The sequence below is a fragment of the Castanea sativa genome, chromosome 3 (genome assembly GCF_040712315.1).
Source record: "Castanea sativa cultivar Marrone di Chiusa Pesio chromosome 3, ASM4071231v1".
NCBI classification, from domain to species: Eukaryota; Viridiplantae; Streptophyta; class Magnoliopsida; order Fagales; family Fagaceae; genus Castanea; species Castanea sativa.
In genome coordinates, this window is record NC_134015.1 from 27,578,897 (window position 1) to 27,605,517 (window position 26,621).

General features: G+C 36.2%; 1 protein-coding gene across 1 annotated transcript; it reads right to left on the reverse strand.

Moving 5' to 3' along the window:
- Window positions 1-1,256: 1,256 nt before the first annotated feature.
- On the reverse strand, window positions 1,257-26,472 carry LOC142629577 (protein ACCUMULATION AND REPLICATION OF CHLOROPLASTS 3, chloroplastic). Its single transcript, XM_075803580.1, has 16 exons — window positions 26,018-26,472; window positions 24,007-24,065; window positions 21,761-21,825; window positions 21,474-21,608; window positions 20,109-20,157; window positions 13,062-13,174; window positions 12,904-12,975; window positions 12,523-12,633; window positions 10,801-10,982; window positions 5,177-5,440; window positions 5,011-5,099; window positions 4,452-4,855; window positions 4,077-4,181; window positions 3,834-3,971; window positions 1,610-1,776; window positions 1,257-1,488 (listed from the first exon to the last, which is right to left on the reverse strand). Exons 1-16 carry the CDS (start codon window positions 26,374-26,376, stop codon window positions 1,416-1,418), a joined length of 2,385 nt encoding a protein of 794 aa, XP_075659695.1. The 5' UTR covers window positions 26,377-26,472; the 3' UTR covers window positions 1,257-1,415.
- Window positions 26,473-26,621: the final 149 nt, after the last annotated feature.

Here is a 26,621-nt window from a genome sequence, read left to right on the forward strand (position 1 = left end):
AAGAAAAAAGAAATTAGTAAAAAGCTATTAAAGTAGCTAGACCCAGCACCTTGAATAATCAATTCCCTCTTCCCATTAACTATCTCAAGGGAATATTTTGTCTCTATAGAAAAAGATTATAAATTCTATCTTGAGAATATGCGGTCTATCAATACTACGTGTAGTTACTAACATACTAAGTTTTTAACCCGTTAGATTAGATTTTACTAATGATTTATCAAAGCAACCTTCATTTCTTGATTAGTTTCACAACTCTAGTTTATGAGCTTTATTATTCAGGTAAAATTTGTTAATTGAATAATTAATTTCATAGTGATGTAGTTCAGTGTGTCTTACACATTTAAGATATACTAATACATCAACTAAAAGTTTCCACTTCCACGATCAAGACAAACCATCTTAGTTGATATGTGTGTTATAGATGAAACACCCAATTTCATCACAGACCACGAACTTCATATTTGACTTTGCAAAGAACTTATGATTAAATCTTCTGTAATTAAATCACATACAATGCATCTAAATGACTATATGATACTATACATTTAATCCATGTACAAGTAGTCTCATATAATTAAATACTTTAATTACTTAAAATATGACAATAAATTTGATTTTAGGGCACAAACCCTAATAATATATATGAGAAAAAGAAAGGAAAAGAATGCTAATATTGGTAAATCTAAATCCTATATCCTTTTGTATGAAATAAGCATGCCATATCCTTAGATGCTTTGTTGTGAAACAACGGATACTACTCATGCGGTGGTGAATACCCTTCATCAACGTTCTTGACAGTAAAAAAAGTGTATACCATGTGCCAACATGGCAACATAATACTTCAATGTATTGTTTTTTGTTATATTATTTTTTTTCTACAAGTAGAATAACTTTGGATAGTTTTAAGAGCATTATAGCTCAACTTGTTGGTAGTTATTGGTGTTTTTATATAGAGATGTACATGGTTCAAATGTCTTATTCCTATTCATTTGAAATAGAGTCTGAGACACTTCATTATAATATTCAAATGCATTATATATGATTTAAGCGATATATGAATAATAAAAATATTTAGAATTTAGCAACTCGCTCCACTTGGACTAGTGTCTCTTTGGCATCTCTTGCTTTAGGAAATACAAGACCTTGATGCTTTAAGGCCGGCAACCTTTTGCCTTTGACAGTTTGACTATGTTGGTGTAAATGTACATTGAAAAAGAAAAAGAACTACACATTTATTTAAAATGCTAGGGAGAGAATGGATGGAAAAGTACACAATAAAATCGGCAACCTGTTTTTTTTTTTTTTTTCCTTGTATATTACAGCCAAAAAAGGAAAAAAAAGAAAAAGGAAAAATCGAAGAGAAAATATACATCTATAAGCGGATATAATTCCATAACAAGAGGAGTAAACAATAATTATTTGACATCAGTATCAGAGTCCAATTGCTTACTACTTACAAGAACACCTTGATCCCAAATCTCAAGAGACCTGTAAAAATGCAGATTGCACAGAAGAGGATCATTAAACAGGAATTTTCTGTTAATGGAACAATCCAAGACTATTCAGTCAGGGAAAAGAAGTGTGAGAAGGGAAGCTATTGCAGACAAACCTTGTCCCATCGACATCAATACAAAGAAAGTGGCCATGTCGCCATCCATCTTGAAAATGGCCAAAAAAGACATCACCAGACTTCGAATAGAAACGACCTTCACCATTGGCCTTTCCCTTCCAAAAGTTAGCAAACCAGCGATCCCCAGTGTGAAAATAAAACCAACCCTACAAGACCAAAGAGATTTATGTGTCTCAGGATAACCCACAAAGAATTCTTCAAGGTACAAAATATGTTGGTGATTAGTATTAAAGATAAGAAAACCATTAATGAAACATTTCACCACCAGCAATAAACAGGATGTGTAGTTCTAAACATTTATGCCCACTACGTCACTAACTAAAGAAGCAAAAAATGCATGGGTTTGAAGTATGTATGGTTGGTGGACTTTATGAGGTTAAAAAAAATATCCTCCTGGGAAAAATGAAGATAAGTCATGTATGATGGTAATGTGAAGTGCAATGAATGTTGAAAACCGATAAAAGAAAAATTTTATGGACAAACATAACTACCACAGTAGCAACACTAGTCAGCTAAGGCAAGCATCTGGACATTATCAAATGGGATAAATTTGTGTTCTTTGAGTTGAAATGTTTAAAGCATTCCATTTGAATGGTATTGACCACAAAAATTTCTACAAAAATCCTCACGATTTAATGTGCTCAGCTCCATTTAGCACGTAGACCGACTGAGATAGCACAAATTGAGGAAAATGTTAAGTATTATTCTAGTGAGGGCCACTTAGACAATTACATATACAAAACTTTTCATCCACCAATATTTACTCAATTCTCACCAAAACTAAATGTTCAGATAATGTAGATTCCATGTCCTTTGACAAATTTTCATTTTATTGTTATTTTTCAATCTTTCCATGCACATGTTTTAATCCATATGTTGTAATTATCGTTAAAATTAACAAAACAAACTGCAGAACATATATATGAACTCAAATCCATAACCATGTGTCCAGATCATGCAAGTCTGAGTCTAAAAAGTAATGAAAAAAACCACCTAACTGGATTTTATGGTGTAACAAAGCAATCTATTTACAATGTCACGATGACACATTTACCAGAAATAACGAACTCAAATCCATAACTCCCTGATATTGTTTAACTTTTTACGTACTTCAGATGGCTTCATGTGGATAAAAGCGACATAATAAGATCATTTCTACAGTACTGCATCTTATTAAACTTATATTTACTAATCAACTAGACAACATTCTTTTCCCCAGTAACAAAGTGGTATTAGTCATTTAGAATAGCTTCATGTAAGTTGTGGCATCACCCAATTATTCCCAACCAAACAAAAGACCATATGCCAACGCTTGAACTACTAGAAATTTAGGGACAAATGATCTATTGATTCCCCACCCTCCTTCACATGCAACATGAATCCATAATCATGATACCCCTTCTACGCAAATTATCTGTAGTTAGAATCTTGCTCCTTTCTGCAGTCCAAACAAATAAATTCACTCTTGGTGGTGATTTGATCCTCCATATACACCAAAAAAATGAACTATGACCCTCTGCTTTTAGTGCTTCATAATAGGTTTTAGCTTGGAAACCACTATAGCAGGAAGTCAAATCACCTTATCCTTTTCTCTTGGATTGGTGTGGATTGCATATAATAGTTCTAAAAACTAATTGGGGATTCCAGCTCCCAGTCATGCAAAGATTGGAATAAAATAATATTCCAAACATATAGAGATTGACTGTCTCTTTTTTGGGGATTTATTGATGACGAAACATATTGTCAGTTGTCATTCCCTATATTCGCTTGGATGATTAATTAGGTGATATTCTCACTAAGCCATTAGAGTTAAATATTATGTTTTATATTGGCCTTTTATTCTTACGTTAGCTTAAGTTTATTATTGTAATTATGTCATATCACTCCAATATAAATATATGAGCGGTGAAGGGCTTAATCAATTCTAACTATGCTATTTCCATCAAATTATGAAGTATTTCCAAAATTTGCATATCCAAATTCAATAATTGAAACATGTAAACATGAAAATATATTCGAAATATTCGAAATATTGGAGATATGATATGCAGTAAAGTGGAGTAGAACTTATCACATGACCCATATAGTGGTCTATCTAGTCAGGAATCAATTTTAGTTTGAAAGAAAAGGACAAACCTTACTTTGAACCCCATTGCTAGCATTATTATACCAAACCATCAGCTAAGAAAAGAAAATGACAAACCTTGCCATGCATAACATCTTCCCTCCATGATCCTTGGAACACATCCCCATTACTGAAGTAGAATGTACCCAGACCTGATTTCTTACCATAGCGCCACATACCATCATATATGCTTCCATCTCCAAGAACCAGACGGCCCTGTACACATTCACTCATAAACTGTCAATCCATTCTGTCTGTCCAAATGAAACAAATCAAATGCAGAAGATATTTGCTCAACATTTTAAGGTTATGGAACAGTACCTTTCCTTCAGGAAGACCCCCTTGGCATCGCCCCCTGTAAATCCCTCCTCTGTATTGTATCTCTAAAATAGGACTCCACTTTTTCGGTGAATCTCTTTCTGCTTCCTGTATAAAAAGTAAAAACTATACAATCAGAACTGAAATCATCAGATTCAGGAGAGCATAAAACAGGTCAACATCAAGATAGAAGAACAGACTATATCAAACTACTTCATTAGGCTACATCATCTTAAAGAAATGTTGGAACTTTTTCATCATTTCCAGAAAGTACAGCAAGATGTCATAGAAAATTTCAGTTCTAATGCTGAAATTACAGCAAGATATCAAACTACTTGAACAAATGATGTAGAACAATTTTCATGAGCTGCAGATTACCAACATAGATGCTGCACGAACAGAGACAACTCCTTGCTTCTTAGGGACATCAACATATTTTCCATTAAATAGAGTAAATGCACTATTATAAATGTCCTTCACTGCTTCAAAGCTTGCATCAGTCAATGCACTCCAAGAAGAAACGCTTGGATAAACAGTTGGTCGTGCTTTCACATCATCATCAGTTTCTGGATCTGGATTTTGTGTTGTGAATGAGATATTAACATTGTCTCTCAACTCATCTGAAGGTCGTACTCCAACTGGAAGGTGGAAGATGCTCAGGTCATCAATTTTTGGAGCAGTTCCAGTGTCAGTAGCTCTTTCTTTAGCCCACTCCTCTGCAATCTGATATGCAGGCCCCAAGTTCCAACTAACTAGTGGCTCCCTCTGGAAAGCAGGAGTTCCTAGAGAATGCATTTTAAACATGATTACTTAAAAACCATTGTTTGACTAAATCAGATGTAGTAATCAGGTGTTTCAAGAATTATCTAGGGAGCGCAATTCAAACTGCAAATTAGTGATTCACAATAAGAATGATTAAAAAGATACAGTGTGCTACCTTCAGTAATTGTGTTGTAAAATCTGAAAGACTTGGTACTGGTTTCTGCTAATCCAACCTCACTTTGTTCAGATTCACTATTATAATTCCTACAAAATCCAAAGAAAAATAGTATAGCAAAGATATCATTAAGCGAACTAAACCAAAAGGAGAAAAGCAATCAAACCTTGAAGCATATAACTCATTGTCATCTCTGCTCAAGACTGTCTGTAAATCTTCAGCTGTACTGTTTTCATCAATCCCATTTCCTCTCTCATGAGTCAGTCCTGAATTTATATCTTCACAACTTGCATTTACATGTGAATGATTTCCCTGAATGTCATTGAACTGCGGGTGGTGTTTCCTTAGAAGATCAAAAACAAAAGGGAAATGCTGGGCCAGTGTAGACAATATGCTGTTGTTTTTCTGAGAAGACTGTTGCCCAGTATCACTGGTAATCACATAATTTATACATCAGAATGTTGGAAAGAAAATTTATTAGCCAGACTAAATTTGAGGGACAACTTTAATTGAACAATATCACACACTAGTCACTGAAAATGAGGCATAGATTGCAATAAATACCAAACACATGAAGGATTACAACTAGAATATAGCAGGCAGTATGAAAGTTTCCAGGTTGCCTGGACTACATATTCAAAGAAAAGCATCTTCTCTCTTTCAAGCTACAGAGATAAATTTCACACATTCAAAAATATTTATGTCCTAGGGGGGAAAATGGAGTAAACTGCAAGAAAATTTCCATGACCACTTGTGACACCCAAGCAAGAAAGGTTGAGAAAAATTCCTCTTTATCCAATGGAGATCCTTTCTGTTAACATGAGACCCAGCAAGATTGTCCTGATCATAATGGAAAGCGAGATCGCATTTTGACGGAGCTAAATCAAGAAGGCAAGAAGCTTGCCAGTCAATGACAAAGACTGAAATTTCTGGGCTCATCGTTTAGTTTAGGCCCCCCTATTCAGTTGTTTTTAGTTTACTTATCTCTTGTAACTTCTTTTAGAAAAAAAAAAAAAGGGATTAGCCTCTTGATCAATCAATTGATTGGATCAAAGTACAAAGGGGTTTTTTGAAGTGTAAGATCAGCCCCAAGACTAAGGCTGAGCAACTAGCTCTGGCAGGATTGGATGTCTATCTATCTTGCCACACTCTCTGACTCCTATAAATACCGGTGGAAGGAATGCTCTGCTCATCTTTATTTCTTATGGCATAGTTGGTCTAGTTGCCATCTTAAAACCCCACCCTCAAGGCCATACAGTAAAAGTCTATATATATAAAACAAGGAACCTCTTCAAGGCAGGGCCACTTTGTGTACCCACTCCTAATGAGCAAACCCCGAATATATGACCCTGCCCGCAAGAACCATGTATGGGTAATCCTAGGACTCGAATTGAAGACCTCATGGGGGGTTCTCATGAGGGCAACTAGTAAAAGTCAATAATTTCAAGAACAAAATTTAGCTACAAAACTGGTTATAGTCTTATGGTTCTCCAAAAACTAACACCATAAGTTTCCGATACTTCATTTGTACACCGGCCACCCCAATCATTCCTATATTTAATGTTAATAACCCACCTCCGAAGGTGAGTTGTCTCCATTCCATATTTCCACAGCCATTTCCCTAACAAAACTTGATTGAAAATTCTCAAATTCCGAACACCCAATCCTCCAAACTTCAATGGGTTACAAACCTAAGCCCACTTAACTAGACGAAATTTGGGAGACTCGTCAATTCTACTACATAAAAAAATCCATCTGAAGCTTCTTAATACAATTAGCAATATCCACCATAATAGGGAAGAGGAATAGGAAATAAGTTGGCAAGGTTTTATAAGTTGACAAAGAATGGGGATTTTGATATTTGCTCGTTTTATAATAAGCTACGAGGTCCCTTGCCCATTATCTTTTCTTGGAAAGGTATTTGGAAGGTTAAGGCTCCTCAGTATGTTCCCTTCTTTGTTTGGACCGTCGTTTAGGATAAGATTCTTACAGGTGACAATTTGCGGGGTAGAGGGTTTGATTTTGTTAACAGGTGCATTATGTGTCATTGTAATGGGGAAACGGTGGATCATTTGCTACTTCATTGTGGAAAGGCTTATCGGTTGTAGAGTTTGGTTTTTAGATCTTTTGGGATTTCATGGGTCTTGCCAAGATTGGTTGCAGGTACTTTTTTTGGCTGGTGGAATTAGTTTGGAAAGCATTTGTCTAACATTTGGAATTTAGTTCCGTTGTACTGAATGTGGTGTATTTGGAGGAAGTGAAATTGATAAACGTTTGAGGACATGGAAAGCTCTGACAACCAGCTGCTTGCTTCTTTCAGTGGCTCCCTTTTTGACTAGTCTAGGGATTGGGCTCACCTCTAGTGATTCTCTCCCTATGTTTCTTAGTTCTCTCATTTGTAATTAGTATTTTCTTTGTTCTTTCATTTCTCTTTTTGTAATATTTGATCTGCCTTATGCCTTTTTGCATGAGGTAGCTTTTTGAATATACATCTTTATTACTTATCCAAAAAAAAAAAAAAATTAAAGTAACAATACCTCCCTTTGATAAATATCACTGCTTCCAACTTGCTACTCTTCGCTCAAGTTTTTCAAGAATAGGGGTCCATATTGCCCAATCCTTGAATTTAGCACCCTAAGGAAGCCCCAAATATGTCATTGGAAGTGAGGACTGTCTACAACCCAACATGGCCACAAGCTCCCCCACAAGCTTGATTGAAAATTACTTATATACATAAATAAATAAATATATATATATATATATATATATATAAGTTTTAGGGTTATTGTCTTAATAATGTTGGGACTAGATTATTCTGGAAATTCTATTAGTATTAAAAGAATTTTATTGGGTTTTCTTAAGTTGATAGGCCTTTAGTACTAGTATAAATTAGGAGTTCAGTCCTGGTAGATCAAGTCAGACAAGTCAGTCAATTGGTCTATATAGATATGCTTAATTGTATTCAAAGATGAGACCTTGGCCAATTGAACATTGGAATATTGAGTTTATTTTTTAGTATTGAGACTTGTCCGTTCACTCTTCTCTCTCTTTCTTTATCTCTCCATTACTATTTTTGGATACTGTTCAGAAAACCTTTGCGCAAGAAGAAACTTCTTCTTTTCCTTCTTCTTAGGGTCAGCTTGATACAATTTTATGTCCAAGTTGATAAATTTAAGTGAGGTATTTTCTTATTCATATTTGAGATTTCAATTAAATTTTTTGATATATTTTGTTCAGTGCTAGTAACAAATTTAACAATAAAATCACCCAATAACATTAGCTTTCACACGTAAAGCTAGATTCACTTTAAATCAAATTAATAATAGGTTTTTTTTTTTTCCTTTTCAAACCAACTGTATATAAAGCATAATATACAAAAAAAAAGAAAAAAAGAAAAAAACTTATTTTCTTAAATGTGTCATGAAAATAAATTCGTTGGAAATTCCTCAATTCTTATTTGGATTTAATTTCCTTATTGGGTTTCCTTGGTGCCAAAGGAAAGAGTTTTTCTTATTGAGTAAGTAATTGGGTAGTGCCAAAGTAATCCTCTTGTGCAAGGAGTAGTGTGGTAGTGTTTTTTGGGATGACAAACACCTGCGTGTGAGGTACACTTGAAAAACCCTTAAGATATTTCACAATGCAAGGGACAACCTCCTAGTGTGGAAGGCGAGGCACCACCATGTATTGACTAGCTAGGTTGACAACAAAGGATATATCTGGCCAAGTAAAGGCGATGCGGTTTAGTTTGCCAACGGTATCTCTCTCGATCATCCCATTTTGGTCATCTCCCATTATGATGATATCATCAACATAAACTATCAAGTAAATACAAGCTCTTTTAGAAGTGTAAGAGACAACATAATATGCAAATTTACATCACATTCCAAAACTGGCAATAACGTCACTAGGGCTGTCCAACAAGACCCGGACCCAAAAAAAAAAACCAACTGACCTAGAGCAATCCGAACCAAAACTCGCTCGATCTGAGCAGTGTGGTGGTCAACAGCGGGTCTGTGTCAAGAAAAACTGATATTGGACGGTCAAGTGGCGGCTTTCACTGTTTGAGAACTGATTGGACCAATTCGACAGAAAACACTGCCATTCTCCTCATCCCCTCACCGTGAGCTATGTTCTTTGACTTTTTCCGCCAATTTTTGCCAAATATGATGGAGATCTCAACATATCAGCCAAGATCTCCCCCATGTCTGGGGGAGATCTCAACAAATCTGGTAAGATCTCACTGAAACTAGTGAGATCTTGGTCTGATCTTGCGATTCCCCACCGTGCATGATACGTTAACAATCCATTGTACCTGAAACAGCTTTGACCGATCCGACCAAAGGAATTACAAAGCTTTGGCGGTTGATTCCGATTGAATCGGTGGTCAATGACGAGTCTGAAATTTCAACACCCATCAGGTTGAATGGTGGGTTCACCCTAAACCCGAACCGACTTGACTCATGGACACCCCCTAAATGTTGCTAAACTTACCAAACCATGTTTTGGAAGATTTTTCAAGGCCAACAAGGCTTTGCGTAGCCTAAAAACCGTCCTAGACTCTGGCTGAACAAAAAACCTAGGCGGTTACTCCATGAAGGCTTCCTTTGGTAAATCACCATGGAAGAAATAACTGCCAATCATATTAGTAGCTAGGGAATGAAAATGCAAACATGGAAAATCTTAGCAACTAGGGAAAATGTTTCAGAATAATCAATGCCATAGTTTTGGATATACCCTTTACCAGATGACGAGCCTTCAAGAGCTTAATATACACCCAATGACAGCCAACAATAGCCTTCCTTGAGGGAGGAGGTACTAAATCCTAAGGGCCATTCTTGTGAAGGGTTGACCTCTCTTCTTCCATAGCTATCTTCCAGCCAAGTATTGACAAGGCCTACTAGACAAACTTAGGGAGACAAATGGTCATAGGAAACAAAGTTGGATACTGGGTGAGATGGAGACCTTGAAAAATCTTTCCTGAGTCCAACCAGTGCTTATTAAAGAAGAATGAAGTTATAGCCATCTCAAGGCTTTAACTCTTCAAACAAAATGGTATCAGATCTTAAGTTTTTTCTCAAGTTTGAACACACATGACATGGAAGAATGGGTCATGGCCATGCACACAATTTCAACTTCTCAAAAAATACCCTAAACTAAATTAGCATATCGAATAGCCCTAGTGAGTGGTTCAAACACATTCAATTGTGACTGTGAATTCTTGATGACAACTATGAGATATTGTTAATATCAGCGAATTCCGGTTCCTGGAAATTTGCACAACATGCAACAATTTCCAGGATTCTTCTTTAAATATCTCTGATGCGAAGATCATAAAAATGTAAGAGGACACTAAAAAAGTTAGAGAACAAGAGAAATAAAAGTCAACGTATAAATTCAATTGATCATGCTCTAATATAAAGTTGACATTTTGCTCAGTTTCAGCTTTTGGAGCAACTGGTTATCAAAAAGTTTCTATTTACCAAGAAAAAAGGCTAGAAAAAGTTCAACAACAACAATGACAAGCTAACAACTAAGTTAAAAACATAGATTTTAGAATGCTCCTTGAAGATTTTTAGATTTTATAAGATTAGAAATTGTACATTCCTCAAAACTCAAAGATGTGGAAGAGAATAATATTAAAATTGATGCCAAATTTGTGATCTGAATTTCATTTCATGATGATTGATGGTCAAGGAAACAGTGCAGTTTTAATTAAGGAACAATAAACTAGCAGACAAACCAAGAATTAAGGCAACATTAACAAGCATTCTTATATAAATGACATCTCACCCTACTATAAGAACTGTTGTTACTAGCAGGTTGGGCTCCAGATTAGGCTCGTGAATAACAGATAAAATAATGCTTTGTGTGTATTCTGTAATTTGACGGAAAGTACGCAGAAAGGCATGTATATCAGTGTTGTTGACAGTATCTGAACTTGCAAGGATGCATATAACCATGCCATTCAAGTCCTACCAAAGAAATTGAAATAAAAAAAAAGCCACCATTAATGGAATGGAATAAGTAAACATGGTGGGGGGGGGGGGGGGGAATTATTTGCCACCCCCCACTTTGGGTTTGGTTTCTCTTTGGCCCCTGAACTGCCTATTCGAAGCAATATTGAGCCTAAACTTTACTAATTGTTGCAATGTCAACCCTCTTGCTTATGTGACCAACTTTAGCCATGATATCTGGCCACAGGTAGTATCCAAAAAATCTCTCTCTCTCCCCCCGCAATGACACCAATATTGGCGACACAACAGTAGCAGCACATCCTTCAAATTCAGGTAAATGATGAGAGCTGATTGCAATCACAAATAGACAGCTTCTATCGAGTATCAATGCCAAGAAGCAAGTGTATGCTGCAATTAAGTACACTAAATTTTTCTATAAACTGCAATTAAGTACACAAACAATGGTCTAAGGGGCACAAGCTATAGAATTGAATTATAAGTCATGAAACTTGATTGTTCCCCATGAGGAGGTTTTCTCAGCCATGAAAATGTAAAAGGTCAATCTTGTTGACCCAAAAGCAATTTCGTCTACTCCAATTGTAAGCTCAAGTTCTCCCAATTCCTTTTTCTTTTTCATCAATTCCAGCCAATTAAAATCCAATCATTGTCAATGCAAACTCCTCCCAAACTTCAAACCATTTATTTTTTTACCGGTAAGTCAAAAATGGTGGGTCTTGAATCCCAAACTCACTTCCACTGTACTTCTTACAAAAGAATGAGATCCCATTTGAGCTAGAGCTCATTGGCAAAACATCTTCTGCTACATGGATTTGAATTCGGATTCTTCCAACTCAAGAAATTCTAACTTCAAACCCATTTAATTTTACTTCAAAAAAATCTTTGTATGTAACAGATAACAGTGGTTCTTTGCTCTTTCATTGGTTCCTATTTCTTTATGGCAATGAGCTCTAGCTTAAGTAACACTTTCCCCCCTGTAAGACAGAGGTGGATAGTAAGGTGTTGTGTCCAAGATTTACAAGGTGAAAGTATAACTTACACCCCCTCCCAAAAAAAAGAGTTTCCATTTCTTTAGTCAGTCTTTTTGTGCTATTTTCTGGTTTTGGTATTACAAACTGATTGATGAGAGAGAGACAGAGAGCCGATGTGCACCGAGGGGGGGGGTGGGGGGAGAGAGAGAGAGAGACTATTTGGATTAATGCACATGGCCAGACACCTATGCTAAAGCATGTGATTAATCAAATGCTTATTCCTTCAGAAAAATCTAATAATGGGTAATAGAAGGTTGATATTGCAACAATTCATAAAGTTTAGACTCAACATTGCTCAAATTAGAGGTCCAAATAGAAACCAACCTCAAGTTTGGCGGGATAAAATTGTGGTTTGCTTAAAACTTAATGATGCATACCCTAATGAGATATATAACAAGAAGAGAAATATTTATAATTAGAGAATCTAATAGCAAAGAAAGCTACAAGAGGGAAATAAAAATTTATTTATCATACAACCAGAGCAACTGAACTGACAACTTTGATCATACCTTTACACCAACACCAAGGAAGGGACAGTCATACAGAGATTGTAAAATTGAAGTTTTGGCATTGTAACCAGCTCCAAATCCAACTTTTGCTTCGTTATAGTTTTGCAGAATCTGTAGATGGTTGCATTAGCCATACAAAATACTTGAATAGAAATAACAGAAAGGAGAAGACACGCAACACAGGAAATTGGTAAATAAAAGACAAAATTGTAATGTTTCTTCCTGTAACAAGCTAGAACAGAATATAATACAGCAAATCTAAGTAGCTAAAACATCATAAGTCATGAGGAACAGCCTAAGTGAAAAACAAAACATGAATTTAAAGTGGTAAATTAAATCCATCAATAACTAATGCATGAGGGAATGATCTTGGAAACTTACTTTAGTAAGTTCTGAAACTTGGACTTCTTTCACATCACTGTGTGGTACATCAATAAATTTTCTGTGTCTCTCCTAAACATGTCCCCAGTATAATCAAGAGACAGCAAGGCTGATAAAAACTTTAAGAGCCAAACAGATACCAGAGAAAAGTAACTCACAGCTATAAGAACAGATACAGCATTAATAGCCAATAGAACAGCATTATTTGCAGTCTTTACAGCCTCATCCAGAGTAACCAAGTCCTTTCTGAGTAGCATGTCGGTGTCAACATCTATGGATGAAAAAAAATGAGATGCATTACCCTTTTTTTTTTTGGTAAGTTACAAACACACCCAATAGATCTTGAACCCAAGAATTCAGAACAAGGGGTGGATTTGCAATTTGAGCCCGAACTTTTAGGCAAAAATTACAACTTAAGTTTAGCAAGTTGATTAGCAATATAATTAATTCACAGCATATATTTATCAGAGCACAAAAAGAAAAAGAAAAGCAAAGAAAAAAGAGCAACTGTTATGTTAATGAGGTATCTACCAACTTCATGTACATCTTTTTTAAGAATTCTTGTGGAAAAATTAGAGGTAGTAGGTTGTTTCTCTCAAGAATGTGATTGACAATTTTGAGTGGGCATTTACTGGGGTTTATAGGCCTTCTGACAGAGACAGAACGCATTTGTGGGAGTTGGCTTGGGTTAGAAGTTGGTGGAATGTGCCATGGTGTGTGGGAGGTAATTTTAACATGGTGTGGTTTCCATTAGAACGGCTTGGTGCTTAGTTCTTTACCCCTGTAATGCATGAGTTTTTGAACTTTATTGCAGATCATAGTTTGTTAGATTTACCTTTGGAAGGGTGTGCTTTCACGTGGTCTAATTCTCGTCACGATCTTGGTTTGACAGATTTCTGTTGTCACCTGATTGGGAGGACAAGTTACCTACTGTTAATCAATGTCGAATGGAGAGGCTACTCTCAGATCATTTTCGGATTTTGTTAGAAGGGGGAAATTTCTAGAGGATAAAAGACCATGAGATTTGAGAACATGCTGTTGAAGGCAAAGGGTTTGTGGAGAAAGCTAGGAAGCACCTGCATGGATACGGATACGGATACGGATGCGAGTGCGGGTGCGGGTGCGGTGCAGCGACACAACAATTTTTGAAAAAGTAGGGCATGGGTGCAGCAGGGATACATTTATTAATTAATTATTAAATATATTTTTATTTATATTTTCTATATATTGCTAAGCATTTTTTTAATATAATGGTAAGCAATGACACTTCACACTTGACATCCAAGCATTTAGTGGCTAGTGGGAGACTGACAGAAAGCAATTCATCTTCTTCACTATCTGCAAAGAAGAGAAGGCTTCAGAGAGAGCAAAAATTCAGAAACGGCAAAAACGCAGAGAGAGAGAAGAAATGTATCAGGCTGTATCGGATTTAAAAATATGTGTGGGACGTGCATGCCGCTGCATCCAGGCCGCACCTTGCGTCCCAGACGAGTCTGACATGGGTACGGCTACCATGTAGCTGCACCCATGCTTTCCTAGGATAAAGTGAGTTCTTGGTGGGGCTCTTATCATATTCAGGGACCCCCTAGTTATAGAATTGCTAATAAGCTGAGAGCTTTAAAGAATGATATGAAGATATAATATAGGGAAGAATTTGGTGATGTGGAGGAGAAGAAAAATAATTTGTGGAAGGGCCTGAGTGAGTTGGACACTGTTGAGGAAGCTCACCCCTTATCTGATGAGGAAAAGTTAGACAAGGATTGGCCAAAAGTGAGTTGAAAAAGACCACTCTTTTGGAGGAAATTTGTTGGAGGCAGAAATCAAGAACTCTTTTTCTTACAGAGGGTGATTGAAATACTAAATTATTTCATCAAATAGAAAACTCTCACAGAAAGTTCAACACCATTGATAATCTTATGGTGAATGGTGAGTTGACATCAGACCTGGTTTCCATATTAGAATGAATTTCTCAGTTCTATAAGCAGCCGTACACTGAGAATGGAGGACAAAGACCAATGCTGGATGATTTGGAGTTCTTCAGTAAATTTGAAGAGGAAGTGGCTTGGTTGGATAGACCTTTTGAGGAGGATGAGGTGCTAGGGGTGATCCAAGGTTTTAATGGAGATAAGGCTCCAGGTCTAGATGGTTTCTCTATAGACTTCTTTCAGTCATGTTGGCATGTTTTAAAGCAGGAAATTATGGAGTTGTTTCAGAATTTTCATGCCCAAGCATTTTTGAGAAGTGCCTAAATTTTTTAGAAGAGCCTTAATTCTTCTTTCTTGCTCTCATTCCAAAAAAAGTGGATGCTATGGATGTAAGAGATTTTAGACCAATTAGCAGGTGGGTGGAGTTTACAAAATCATTTCTAAGGTGTTGGCTAATAGCTAAGAAGGGTGTTGCATGGAATTATTCTGGAGTCACAGAATGCCTTTGTCATAGATAGGCAGATTTTGGATTCCATTTTAGTGGCTAGTGAGTGCTTAGATAGTAGATTGAAGGCAGGGATTCCAAGAGTGCTGTGTAAATTGGATGTAAAGATAACTATTGATCACATGTCTTGGGACTTTCTTATGTATTTAGAGATGCAGGTTTTCAAACAGATGGTGGAAGTAGATAATGTTTTGTATTTCTGTTGTTCAATTTTCCATTCTGATAATTGGCAGTTCTAGTGAATTTTTTGGGAGCTTTAGGAGTTTACATCAAGGAGATCCTCTTTCCCTGATGTTATTTAGCATTGTGACAGAGGCTTTGAGTCATTTGTTGCAAGTAGCAGTTAATGATGGGCTAATATCAAGATTCACAGCAGGTACTGCAGGCAATAGGTCATTGATGGTGTCTCATCTTCTATTTGCAGATGATACCTTAATCTTTTGTGATGTTGATTTGAGTCAGATAGCAAAATTGTGGGATATTCTCGGGTTGTTTGAATCTACACCAGGTCTCAAGATTAACTTAGGAAGTCTAGAGTTGGTCCCAATAGGGGAAGCGAGCTATATGTGAGAAATAGTGGCTTTGTTGGGATGTAGACAATCCTCTCTTCCAGTGAAATATTTGGGTCTTCCCTTGGGTGCTAAATTCAAGGAGAGGACTGTTTGGAATCCTATCCTTGAGAAGTTGGAATGAAGGTTAGCAAGGTGGAAGCAGCTTTATTTTATCCAAGGGGGGTAGGGTCACTTTGATTAAAAGCACACTCTCATGTCTACCTACTTGCTTTCTTTCTCTCTTTCCTATCCCAATGAAGGTGGCCAAATGTAATGAAAAACTTCAGAGAAAATTTTTATGGAGTGGGATTGGCGAGGAGCATAAATTCCATCTAGTTGATTGGGCACAAAATTGTAAACCAGTTAGATTTGGGGGTTTGCATATAAGAAACTTGAGAAGATTTAATCAAGCTTCATTAGGGAACTAGCTGTGGAGATCTGGGATCAAGAGGGAGCATCTTTGGAGGAGGATTATTGAGGCTAAGCATGGGAATGATGGTTGGGGGGGGGGGGGGGGGCTATTCTCATACTGTGACGGGTCCCAATGGTGTGAGTCTTTGGAAATTTATATGACAGGGATGGTCGATATTTTCCCGGTTTCTTCAGTTTAAAGTGGGAGATGGTAATAGAGTGAAGTTTTGACATAACATGTGGTATGGTGATGACCCTCTTAAGGTGGCTTTCACGAAGTTATTTAGAGTCCATTGTAGTAGAATCCTCAATAGATGAAGTTTTACATCTCTCTAATGGGGTGTCCCATTGGGATGTTTGATTCTCTAGACTAGTCCAAGATTGGGATTTGGGAGTTGGAGCTCTCGTTGCTTTTATGGAACTTATTTATTCCAAGCTTGTTAGGGTGAAGGGGTGGATAGACCCTGTTGGAGACCTAACAAGAGTAGAGGTTTTAAGGTTCGAAGTTATTATCAACCCCTATCCGCATCTAATAGCATGTCATTCCATTTGAAATTGGAGTGGCAATCTAAGTTCCTGCCTAAGGTTGTCTTCTTTTCTTGGGCTGTTGTTCTAGGATGATTTTATCTACTGACAATCTCCAAAAGAGAGGTACTATTGTATTGGATTAGTTCCGCATGTGTAAAAGGTGTGGGGAGTTAGTGGGCCACCCTCTTCTTCATTGTCCAATAGATTACGAGCTTTGGAAAATGGTGTTTTGTTCATTTAGACTCCAATGAGTTATGCCAAAAAGGGTTATCAATTTGTTTGCAGCTTGGCAGAGTTTTTTGGAAGGCATAGAAATATTGGCTTTTGGAAGGCTGGGCTACATTGCATCTTGTGGTGTTCCTTTCCCGCCAAATGCCCCACATGGGGCAATAAGGGATCACAGCCCAAATCGCCCCGAACCTATACTTGTTGAACTTGTGCGGCCAACTAGCTAGGAGATCAACAACCCCACTCCGCATAACCTAGTGAACTTCACATAGTGAAAACACCATATTCCACAGCTCTCTAGCTGTAGGGCAATGCAAGAATAAATGATCAACTCTCTCCATACCTCTTACACATGTAGCACCAATCAATCACTATTACTCGACACCTCCTCAAATTATCAGTAGTCAAGATACTACCCAGTGCTGCTGCCCAGAGAAAGAAACTAACATCTGCTGGTGCCTTCAGCTTCCACAAAGGCTTCCAAGGAAAAGAGAGTTGGGTAGTAGAATGAAGGACACCCTATAATAGGATCTACCATCGAAAATCTTCTTGGAAGAGGGATTCCAGCAAATTTGATCTACTCCACTCAGTCTTTGCAGTCTAGAATACATTAGATCAAAGAGAGAAGCAACTAATTCCAACTCCTAATAATGTACCGGTCGAACAAAACTAACATTCCAATGGTAAGTGTCCTCTGCAAGAGATAACAATTCAGCCACTAAAGCCTCCTTATTTGAAGCAATGCCATAGAGATTGGGGAAGTCATCTTTTAGAGGTTCCCCACACCACAGGTCATGCCAAACTTTAATTGAAGAGCCATCTCACACCTTAAAACTGACACAACCACAGAACACATCCCACCCCTTCCTAATGCTTTTCCAAACACATACTCCATAAGGCCCCTGCACTAGATTAGGACACCAACCCTGAGCCCCCCCTTCCCCCAATAGACTACCATATTTGGCATCCACCACCCTCCTCCGTGAAGCATCCTTCTCCATAGCACATCTCCATAACCATGAAAGTGATGTTGGACAGCCTAGAGGTATAACTCAATTTATAATCAATGGTGGAGGATAAAGAAAGCTTGAATGTCCTATTGTTCTCTATATGGGTGGATGGGACTTCTTATTGGAATCTTAGGTTGATTCGTAATTTCTACCATTGGGGAATGGAGGGGGTAGAGTCTCTAATAGATTACTTATATTCTCTTATTTCTCTTCCTAGAAGGGCTGATTGCATGAGATGGAGACCTAGTAGCACTGGGATGTTTAGCGTTCATTCACACTGTGAATGTGAGAACTGAGAAGTACTAATAAAAATACTTCCCATGCAAATGTGTTTGGAACCGCAAAGTACCCAAGAAGGTGATTTTCTTTGTGTGGACTGCAACATTGGGTAAAATTTTGACCATAGACAAAGAAACAAAGATGAATTAGTTTTGAAATTTGATGGTCAAGAGATACCAAAGAGTGAGTACTTTCAGTATCTTAGATAAATAAGGATTGAGAGAATAAAGAGGATGTGGATCATAGGATAAGAGTAGAATGGGTAAAGTGCATAAGCGAATCAAAAATATTGTGAGATCGTAGAATACCTATTAAGTTGAAGGGAAAGTTTTACAAAACTGCTATAGGCCAGTTATGCTATATTGTATTTGAATTTTGGGCTATCAAGAAACAATATGATCATAAAATAAGTGTAGATGAAATGTTCAAGACTACAGCTTTGTTGTTTGAATAACTATTAGTCCAAAATAAGTATACCAGCCAAAACACCTGAAACAGCCCATATTTAACCAGTTTGTTTCAAGTGGGGTTACCATACCACTTTGGTGATTAGTACAATGTATTTCATCCATTCCAGCCAGCATAGTAGTTAGTATTGGACAATAGATAATTTGTGTCGAATCAAAGCAAAATAGTGTCATGTTGTACAATGGTATCAGACATTCTCCTGAGTGGTACAATTAGACATGCATATTAATTGAATTGTACCGAATCAATGAAACAGACATATTGTTCGATAAATAAAAATGTGGGTTTATATTGGTCTTTTGCTACTATTTGAGATTTTATCAAAGTTGGTGGGCTTGTTTTGATACAAGTTGCTTGGCCAGTCGGTTAAGCCTAATAAAATAACCATGTCCATGACTTCTTTCTCGCTCTCCTCACCAATTTTTTTTCACACTCATCAATTTCAGGTTTGATTCTCTTTCTCTATCTCATCTCTACAACTCTCAACCCCCCCCCTCTTTTGTCTACCCTCTCTCTCTCTTCTTTTTTCATTTTCTCTTTCTTCACTTCTCTCTTTTTGGTCCTTTTTGACTCCTCTCCTTTTTTTCCCACTCTAATCATGGGGACAGGAGGCACTCCTGGTCCTAAGAAGTGGATTATCTCCAACTTTTGACTTAGATTAAATGTTCTTTTTTTTTTTTTTGGTCAGTAATTTTATGTGGATTTAGCAAATTTAGAAACTCCGTACCAGATTACTTTGTGTTAATGGAGTATGGACAGGCATTATCTATTATAAGGAAATAGATTAAGGCCATGTGATTGTACACATAATTTTATTTATTTAGATTATATCAGTAAAATATAACTAAATGACTTATAAAAAAAATTAGTTTAATGTAACTAAATGTGTACATATACAATGAAAATACTAAACCACATCAAGTTTTTATTTTTATTACAGGCATTTTGCCTTAGTTCATTATAATAGTAAGTGTCACTTAAAACTGGTCATTGGTTGATAATGTCCCAAGTTTATAATCAATATACCTTTTATAAATGTTATCTATAATTTTACTATAAATTATATGAAGTGTTCTTATATTTTACGATATATGATATGATATGAGACATGATACAAAAATAAAATAAAAAATTGATTCATAATAGGATTCGCATTTTGACAACTATGTCAATCAGTATGGTATATATCAATCTTTGAAATGAATTTTATAAAATTGATTTATTCGATTCTTTTAACAAATGCTCTCTGCAAAACCAGTAAACAGAGTTGTTCTAATACAAGATATGGCACATCACTCACCAATAAACAAATTTGTATGCTCCCGAAGCTTTCCTACCAAACGTTTAACCTGCAAATTAAGTATAGAGTCACAATGTTTAGGATACAATAAAGGTTGATCAATAGGACAAACTATCCATTAATCATAATGGTAAACTCAATATCTCCACAGCTGTGTAATGTCTTAACCATAATGGATCACAACAAAATGAAGGTTTGTAACTGACGAAAAGATTAAGCTGACAACCTAGAAATTTTCTAGGATTAGAATGCTGTGGATAATCTAATACACCAAGGAAAAAAAAAAGGGAGAGTAGATACAGGAAGATGCATATTCTTAGATAATTTCTAATAAACCATGAACAAAAACTACTGATCTCTTCTTCTTATTTATTTATTTTTTCTTATTAGTCGCTCCAGGAGCGACAAGGATTTTATGTGTTCCAATCATGCTTTTTACCCCCTGACAAAGTTGTGTTCCAATCATGGTATAAATGTAATAATTACAAAATATGTGCATTAAAGGTCCAGGAGAGTTGAACCTGGGACCTCTGGCTCCTTTTCCAGAGCTTAAACCAACTCTTCCACCCTGGTGGGATATGAATTTAATGTGGAGTTTACATTATAGACAACTCTAGTTTGCATCATCTTTAACATCACAACTAAAGCTCGATAAATTTTGACCACTTTTTTAGTTGTACTGCATTCATGGCATGTCACAGAAGTAAACTCAAGTTCGTAACTGACGTAGGACAAGGGGTAACAATAAAATCTGATTTAGAACACCAGGGGCAGATCTGGTATAGCTTGGGTTTTGAAGAATTAGGGTATGGTTTTGGTGGTGAATAGGCTAGAAAATAACAGGGATTATAGGGTTTCCAGAGGGGACAAGGATTAGTAGGGTTTGGGAATGAAAACAAAGGTGAAAATCAAGATTTGGGTTGTTGTAAACAGTGATGTGAATAGTAAACGTAAATAGTAAAATTAAAGGTTGCATCACACAAACCATAAGAAAGATTCCTAGCTCTTAAATTGTGAAAACATTAATTATCTCCATAGAAAGTATTACAAATCTTTAAATAGAAAACTAATACCTAATCCTAGTTGAAATAGGATTTCTTAAAACCCTAATAAGACTTGGACTTGGACTCCTTAGGCTTTTACTACTAAGCCCAACTAAATAACCAAACTTAAATAAAACCCAAAAGAAGATCTAATGGACTGTTAGCATAGCTCATTCCAGAGTATTTTGAAATTACAAAATTGCCCTTGATACTTAAAATCAAATAAAATATAATAAATCTGACTTCTCATTGCCTCCTACATCAGTAGCTAACATTTTTTTTTAAAGGAGCATGCATGTCATAGTACCCAAGCACACAATACCTCATCTTGGCGCCTCTGTCCTTCAAAGCTGAATGGCTTCAAAATAATTACAACAGTAAATCCATTTGCAGATTTTATCGTACTCAGAATATCAACAGCTGTAATGTGATCAAATTCATCCCCTGCACTAGCAACCTAGAGAAGACCATATAAAGCAGATAAGTATTTATTGCCGGTAAGCATTTCATAGAGTTGCCTATCAATGTTTAGTGAAAAATAGGCACAGAATTAATCCAAACAGATATAGACTCATAAATAAAAGAGTAATAGGTAAGGAATGTACAAACAAGAATAATAGGTTTTGGAACTGATTGTAAAGATAGTGGAGCTTCAACAATTCTTGGAGTAAGATCTGCAAAAAAGTAACCCAATGGAGCAATAGATTATTTGAAGTGATGAATTTTTTTTTTAAATTTTTTATAAGTAAAAAATTCATTAAAACAAGAAAAAGGGTGCTACCCAAGTACATGCACTGTATACATAGAGTAAAGCACAAAAACAAAAAAGAAAGGACTAAGAGAGACTGCAGAAACAGATATTTCAGCTTCACCACACTGTATTCTTGCCCCTCAAAGCACCGAGCATTCTGTTCCCTCCAAAGACACCATATTAGGCACAGAGGAACAGCTTTCCAAATCCCTCCCTTACTTCCCAAGAGTCACAACCAAATCCTCCATCATCATTAATGAAGATTGTGACCTGGAATGTTAGAGGTGCTGCTAATGTTCATTTCCACATGAATGCTCAAGATCTTATTAATACCCATCATCCTGAAATCCTTGTCATTCTGGAACCTAAGATTAGTGGTACACATGTTGAGCATGTGATTAACCAGGTGGGGCTGCCTCATCACTTTCAAGTTGATCCAACGGGATGTCAGGTGGTATCTGGGTTCTATGGGAAGATCACAGATGCAATTTAGATATTGTTCGCATTACTGAGCAGTGTAACCATTCTTGTCCAGGTGGCTCCTAGCCAAACCTTGGGCAGTTCATGTTGGGCACATATGGAGTGAAGCCAACATTTGTGCAGATATGTTGGCAAAAAGAGGAGCTTCTCAGTTTGAGAGAGTGATATTCTATGATACATGCCCCACATTTTTGTTACAATGCCTCTTTTAGGTTTCCATGGGTTTTGCTTCTACCCATGTGGTGTGCTGCAAATAAGCTTGGCCTACTTTTTGGTGTCATGAAGTCTATGTTTGTAATCTCTTGGCCAGCTTGTGTTGTTTAGCTTTGTTTGTTTTTTGTTATGTGTTTATTTCATTTCAGTTTCGTATGTACTTTTAATCAAGGGTTTCGTCACTCTTGTTTTATCATTTAAACTCTGTTCTGTGTCTGTAAGTTTATTTCCTTTCAATAAAATTTCCCTTTTATTAAAAAGAAAAAAGAAAAAGCTCCCCATCCAACACACCACCATCTCCTGCACGGGCTTCGGCATCACTCAGAACAAACCATATAACAAAAAACCATCAGGACCCGGTGCTTTATCCCCACTAAGATGTCTAAGCACCTCTACAACTTCCTTAGTAAATTCCCTCTCTAGCCAAAGGCCAAATGCACATACTCTCTATCCAGGTCCTAAACTATACTCCTCCAAGCTGAGGTATCCACGTCTCCGTTTCCAAATACAGCCCTCTAAAAAAGGTAACAATACCATACCTAATCCAATCTTAAGTATCCCAAATACTCTCCCCCATTGGTTTTTCTGGCAATAAAATTGTAAGTGGAAATTTGCAAGACAATTGAAGAAATTCGTTTTTTTATCTCCCTCTTTTAACCACAAGGCCGCCACCTTTTTGTTTCCAAGAGATTTCCTCTAAAAGCATAGTTTTTTTTTTCTTTTTCTTTTTTTTCCAATTCCTCCTCATCAAATCTCCTCATTCTATCCTCCAAAGACAAGGGCCCACTATCTTCTTTCTCATCCAACAACTGAAGCTAGCGAGAGATTAAAATTTCTATTTTTGGAGTAATTTTGTACTTCAAAAATGGAGTGACATCAATTGGATTATTTGGTTTCATAGTCAATGATTGATTTGGTTGTGAATCTATTTAATAGGTGATTCAGTTATTCATATTGATTCATGATTTTAATTGAATAAATGCAAGTCTTATAGCGACAACTGGAGAACTTCATTCAACAAACTTTTTCCGCACCCCCTATTTTTATAGTGAGACTCCAAGTTTTGTCTAGGTAAGATTCCCAAGACTCAGTGAGATTCTAAAGTTTCATATTCCTTTCTTCTTCATTGTAATGATTTTAATGATCATCATCTTCATTTTCATCTTTATATTAACCCATACAATTAGGTTGTGGAAGTTCATAAGATATTCCAGTTGTAATTGTCTCAGTTGTATTTCAACTAAAAGTAGTCGAGCCTAATATATATTTTTTTGATATTATTAAAGATCTAAATAAAACTGGAGTGCAGAGTGAAACATCTCCTAAAAAAGGGTCCAACTCAACAAAGTTAGTAAAAGAGTAAGTGCGATAGAATCTTGAGATTCAAGTATAACATGAAGGAAGAATAAACCTTTTCCCAGGACCCTTTGTTGTAATTGCACCTTCATTGAATCTTTCATGAGAATATTCCTGCAACAAGTTGATCATGATGGATATATCATATACAAATTACATCCTGAAGTATGAAATTTCCAAAATAATTGACTAATCCCAGCACATTTCAAGTATAGAATACAAAGATAATTTGACCACATATTTAGTTTCACACCTAAGAAATTTACGGAAGGCAAATGTCCTGTGTATGCAAACATTTCCTCTTGAATAAAACTATTTTACTTATAAAAAATAAATATAAATAAAAAATAAATTTATAGGAAGCAACCACGTAAGTGGAGAACCCCCCCAAAAAGAAATGAAGAAGAAAGAAGAAAATAAATAAAAGTAGTTCCTAGAGTTTACGTCATCTATAAATTGAAAAAATAGGCAAGAGGAATTGACATATGAAAAATTGGGATATTTGTCTACTTGAGATTGTGGGGTTTAACATTAGGAGAATATTTGGATCTAAGGTTTAGAATGGAAGGGAGGGTTATGGGGTTGTGTTGGGGATTAAAAGATGGCTTGATAAGTTATTTGATAGCTATTTGGTTGAAGAAAATGTGGGGTTTCAGGTTTTAATAGGTAAAATAGGGGACTTGATTTGGGATTATAAAGAACAAGAAAGAGAGAATTTTATGGGGCTTAAGGGCTGTATGAACAGTATCCATGAACAGCTCAAGAAAGAGAAGTAGAGAGGAGAAACGGAGAAAAGAATACAAGAAGGCCAAAACATGCCTCAATACTCAAAATGCTCAATATTTGTATTAATCAAACTTCATCTCTTCTTTGAGCACATTAAGCACAAATACATATTAGGAATCTTTTTTTTTTACTAGTAGTATTAAGACTCCTTGTTCGACTCATAAACTAAAAACCTAATAAAAGACTAACTTGAAGTCAAAGAAAATAAACCTAAGATACTTAGGAATTCTTAGAAAATTCTAGACTACCAAAATACCCATAATTCGTAAGGATTGCAGTAATTACAATTTTCCCCCTAAATTCAAATTGACCATAATCTATTAAGTAAAAACCCAAATAAAAAAAACAGTTATAACCCTAAGCAACACCTAACTAGACCTTTAAAATCACATGAATTTTACTTAAATTGGACTTCACTTCACATGCAAGCCCAATAAAATAAGCCTTGAATATGCAAACTACAAAGTAGTAACAAATCAATCTTCCATGGATTCATCAGGAAGGCAAGGAAGAAGATTGACATTGATCACACAAAAATAAATCAGGAAACACATCCTTCAGCCCACACACATAACTCAACAGCCTCAAACCAACAGCAACATGAATTTCTTTCACAAGAGGATCTCAAAAATATCTGCTTTATTACATTTTGAGGGCATTCAAAACCTTCAGAAGTCCAAATATTCCTCTCCATATTGTCCACAACTCACAATATGTAACAACATCCCAAGCTGAGTTTTTTTACATACCTTGTGTATGCGCTTGGATGGCTACACTAAGTGGTCATTCATTTTCTAGAATACTATATTTTCTAGATTATTGTACTTTTGTTTGATTATCTCTTACAGTATACGACCTGTACTGTTCCATGTATTTTTTTTTTTTTTTTTTCTCATTCTAGTTAATCAAGTTTTCACTTACTTATCAAAATTTTAAATATATATATAACCTCCTAAGTTTTAAACTCTTATGCCAATCAAATCTTCATTGCCAACAAGTAAACATCTGAATGGGATCACACAAGATACACTAGAAATGGAAAATTCAAAAAACCAAATATCTCTTACCACTAAAAAATTGAGTAAGAAATGATCAACTGACAAACAATAGCAACATCTTTAAACATCATAGCTTTTCAATGTATATATGTGCACAAAATTACTGCTACTTAACAACAACACATAATCACAAATGCAGTCGCACACATTTGATTGCCTATTCACCACAAAAATTCACAAAGCAACATAGAGGGAACAAAAAAAAGGTTTAATTTGCGTTACCAAAACCGCATGGACGACGACATGAAAGGCGAGTCCAAACAAAAATCAAGAACCGCATCCTTCCTACTGCCAATGCCAATGACCTCAACAAACTCAGAATCTCCCCATATATCATCCCCAACATTCACTTCACCTACACACTCTTTTCTCTCCGAACTCATTGAAATTCGAAGAAACTGCTTCGAATTGCTGTTTCTACTTGTGCTGCTGCGCCTCAATCTTAGGTTAGATTTCGTGAAGGTTTTATTATAGAAGAAGAAGAAGAAGAAAGGGTTTGGAGAATGAGGGGAGGACAATGGGGAGGGCCGAGATAGCGCTCGGACACTGGTGAATACGGGTAGCTCTACCGCAATGGGCATGGTTTGGAACGAGTTTCATACAAACGCTATTCGAATTTCGGATTGGGATAGTTGAGACTAAAAAGATTTGAGAGAGTTTTTGGATTTGGCCACTGTGAACTGTGAAGACAAAAATTTGTCTATTTATAGCGTTTGTTTGGCAAAAAATTAAAAATTCACCTTTTTTTTTTTATACTGTTTATGGCTTACTTTATATTATTTTAGCTAACTTTTAGCTTTGTCTACAATACTAGATAAAGTACTTT

What these genes read in the sequence shown, in the direction of transcription:
- LOC142629577 (XM_075803580.1), bottom strand. Translation starts at nt 26,376, where the DNA reads ATGCCCATTGCGGTAGAGCTACCCGTATTCACCAGTGTCCGAGCGCTA. An exon ending in GCATACAAATTTGTTTATTG is followed by an intron (nt 13,175 to 20,108) that starts GTGAGTGATGTG and finishes TTTCATCCATAG; the next exon opens with ATGTTGACACCGACATGCTA. An exon ending in GGGGTCTTCCTGAAGGAAAG is followed by an intron (nt 3,972 to 4,076) that starts GTACTGTTCCAT and finishes GAATGTGTACAG; the next exon opens with GGCCGTCTGGTTCTTGGAGA.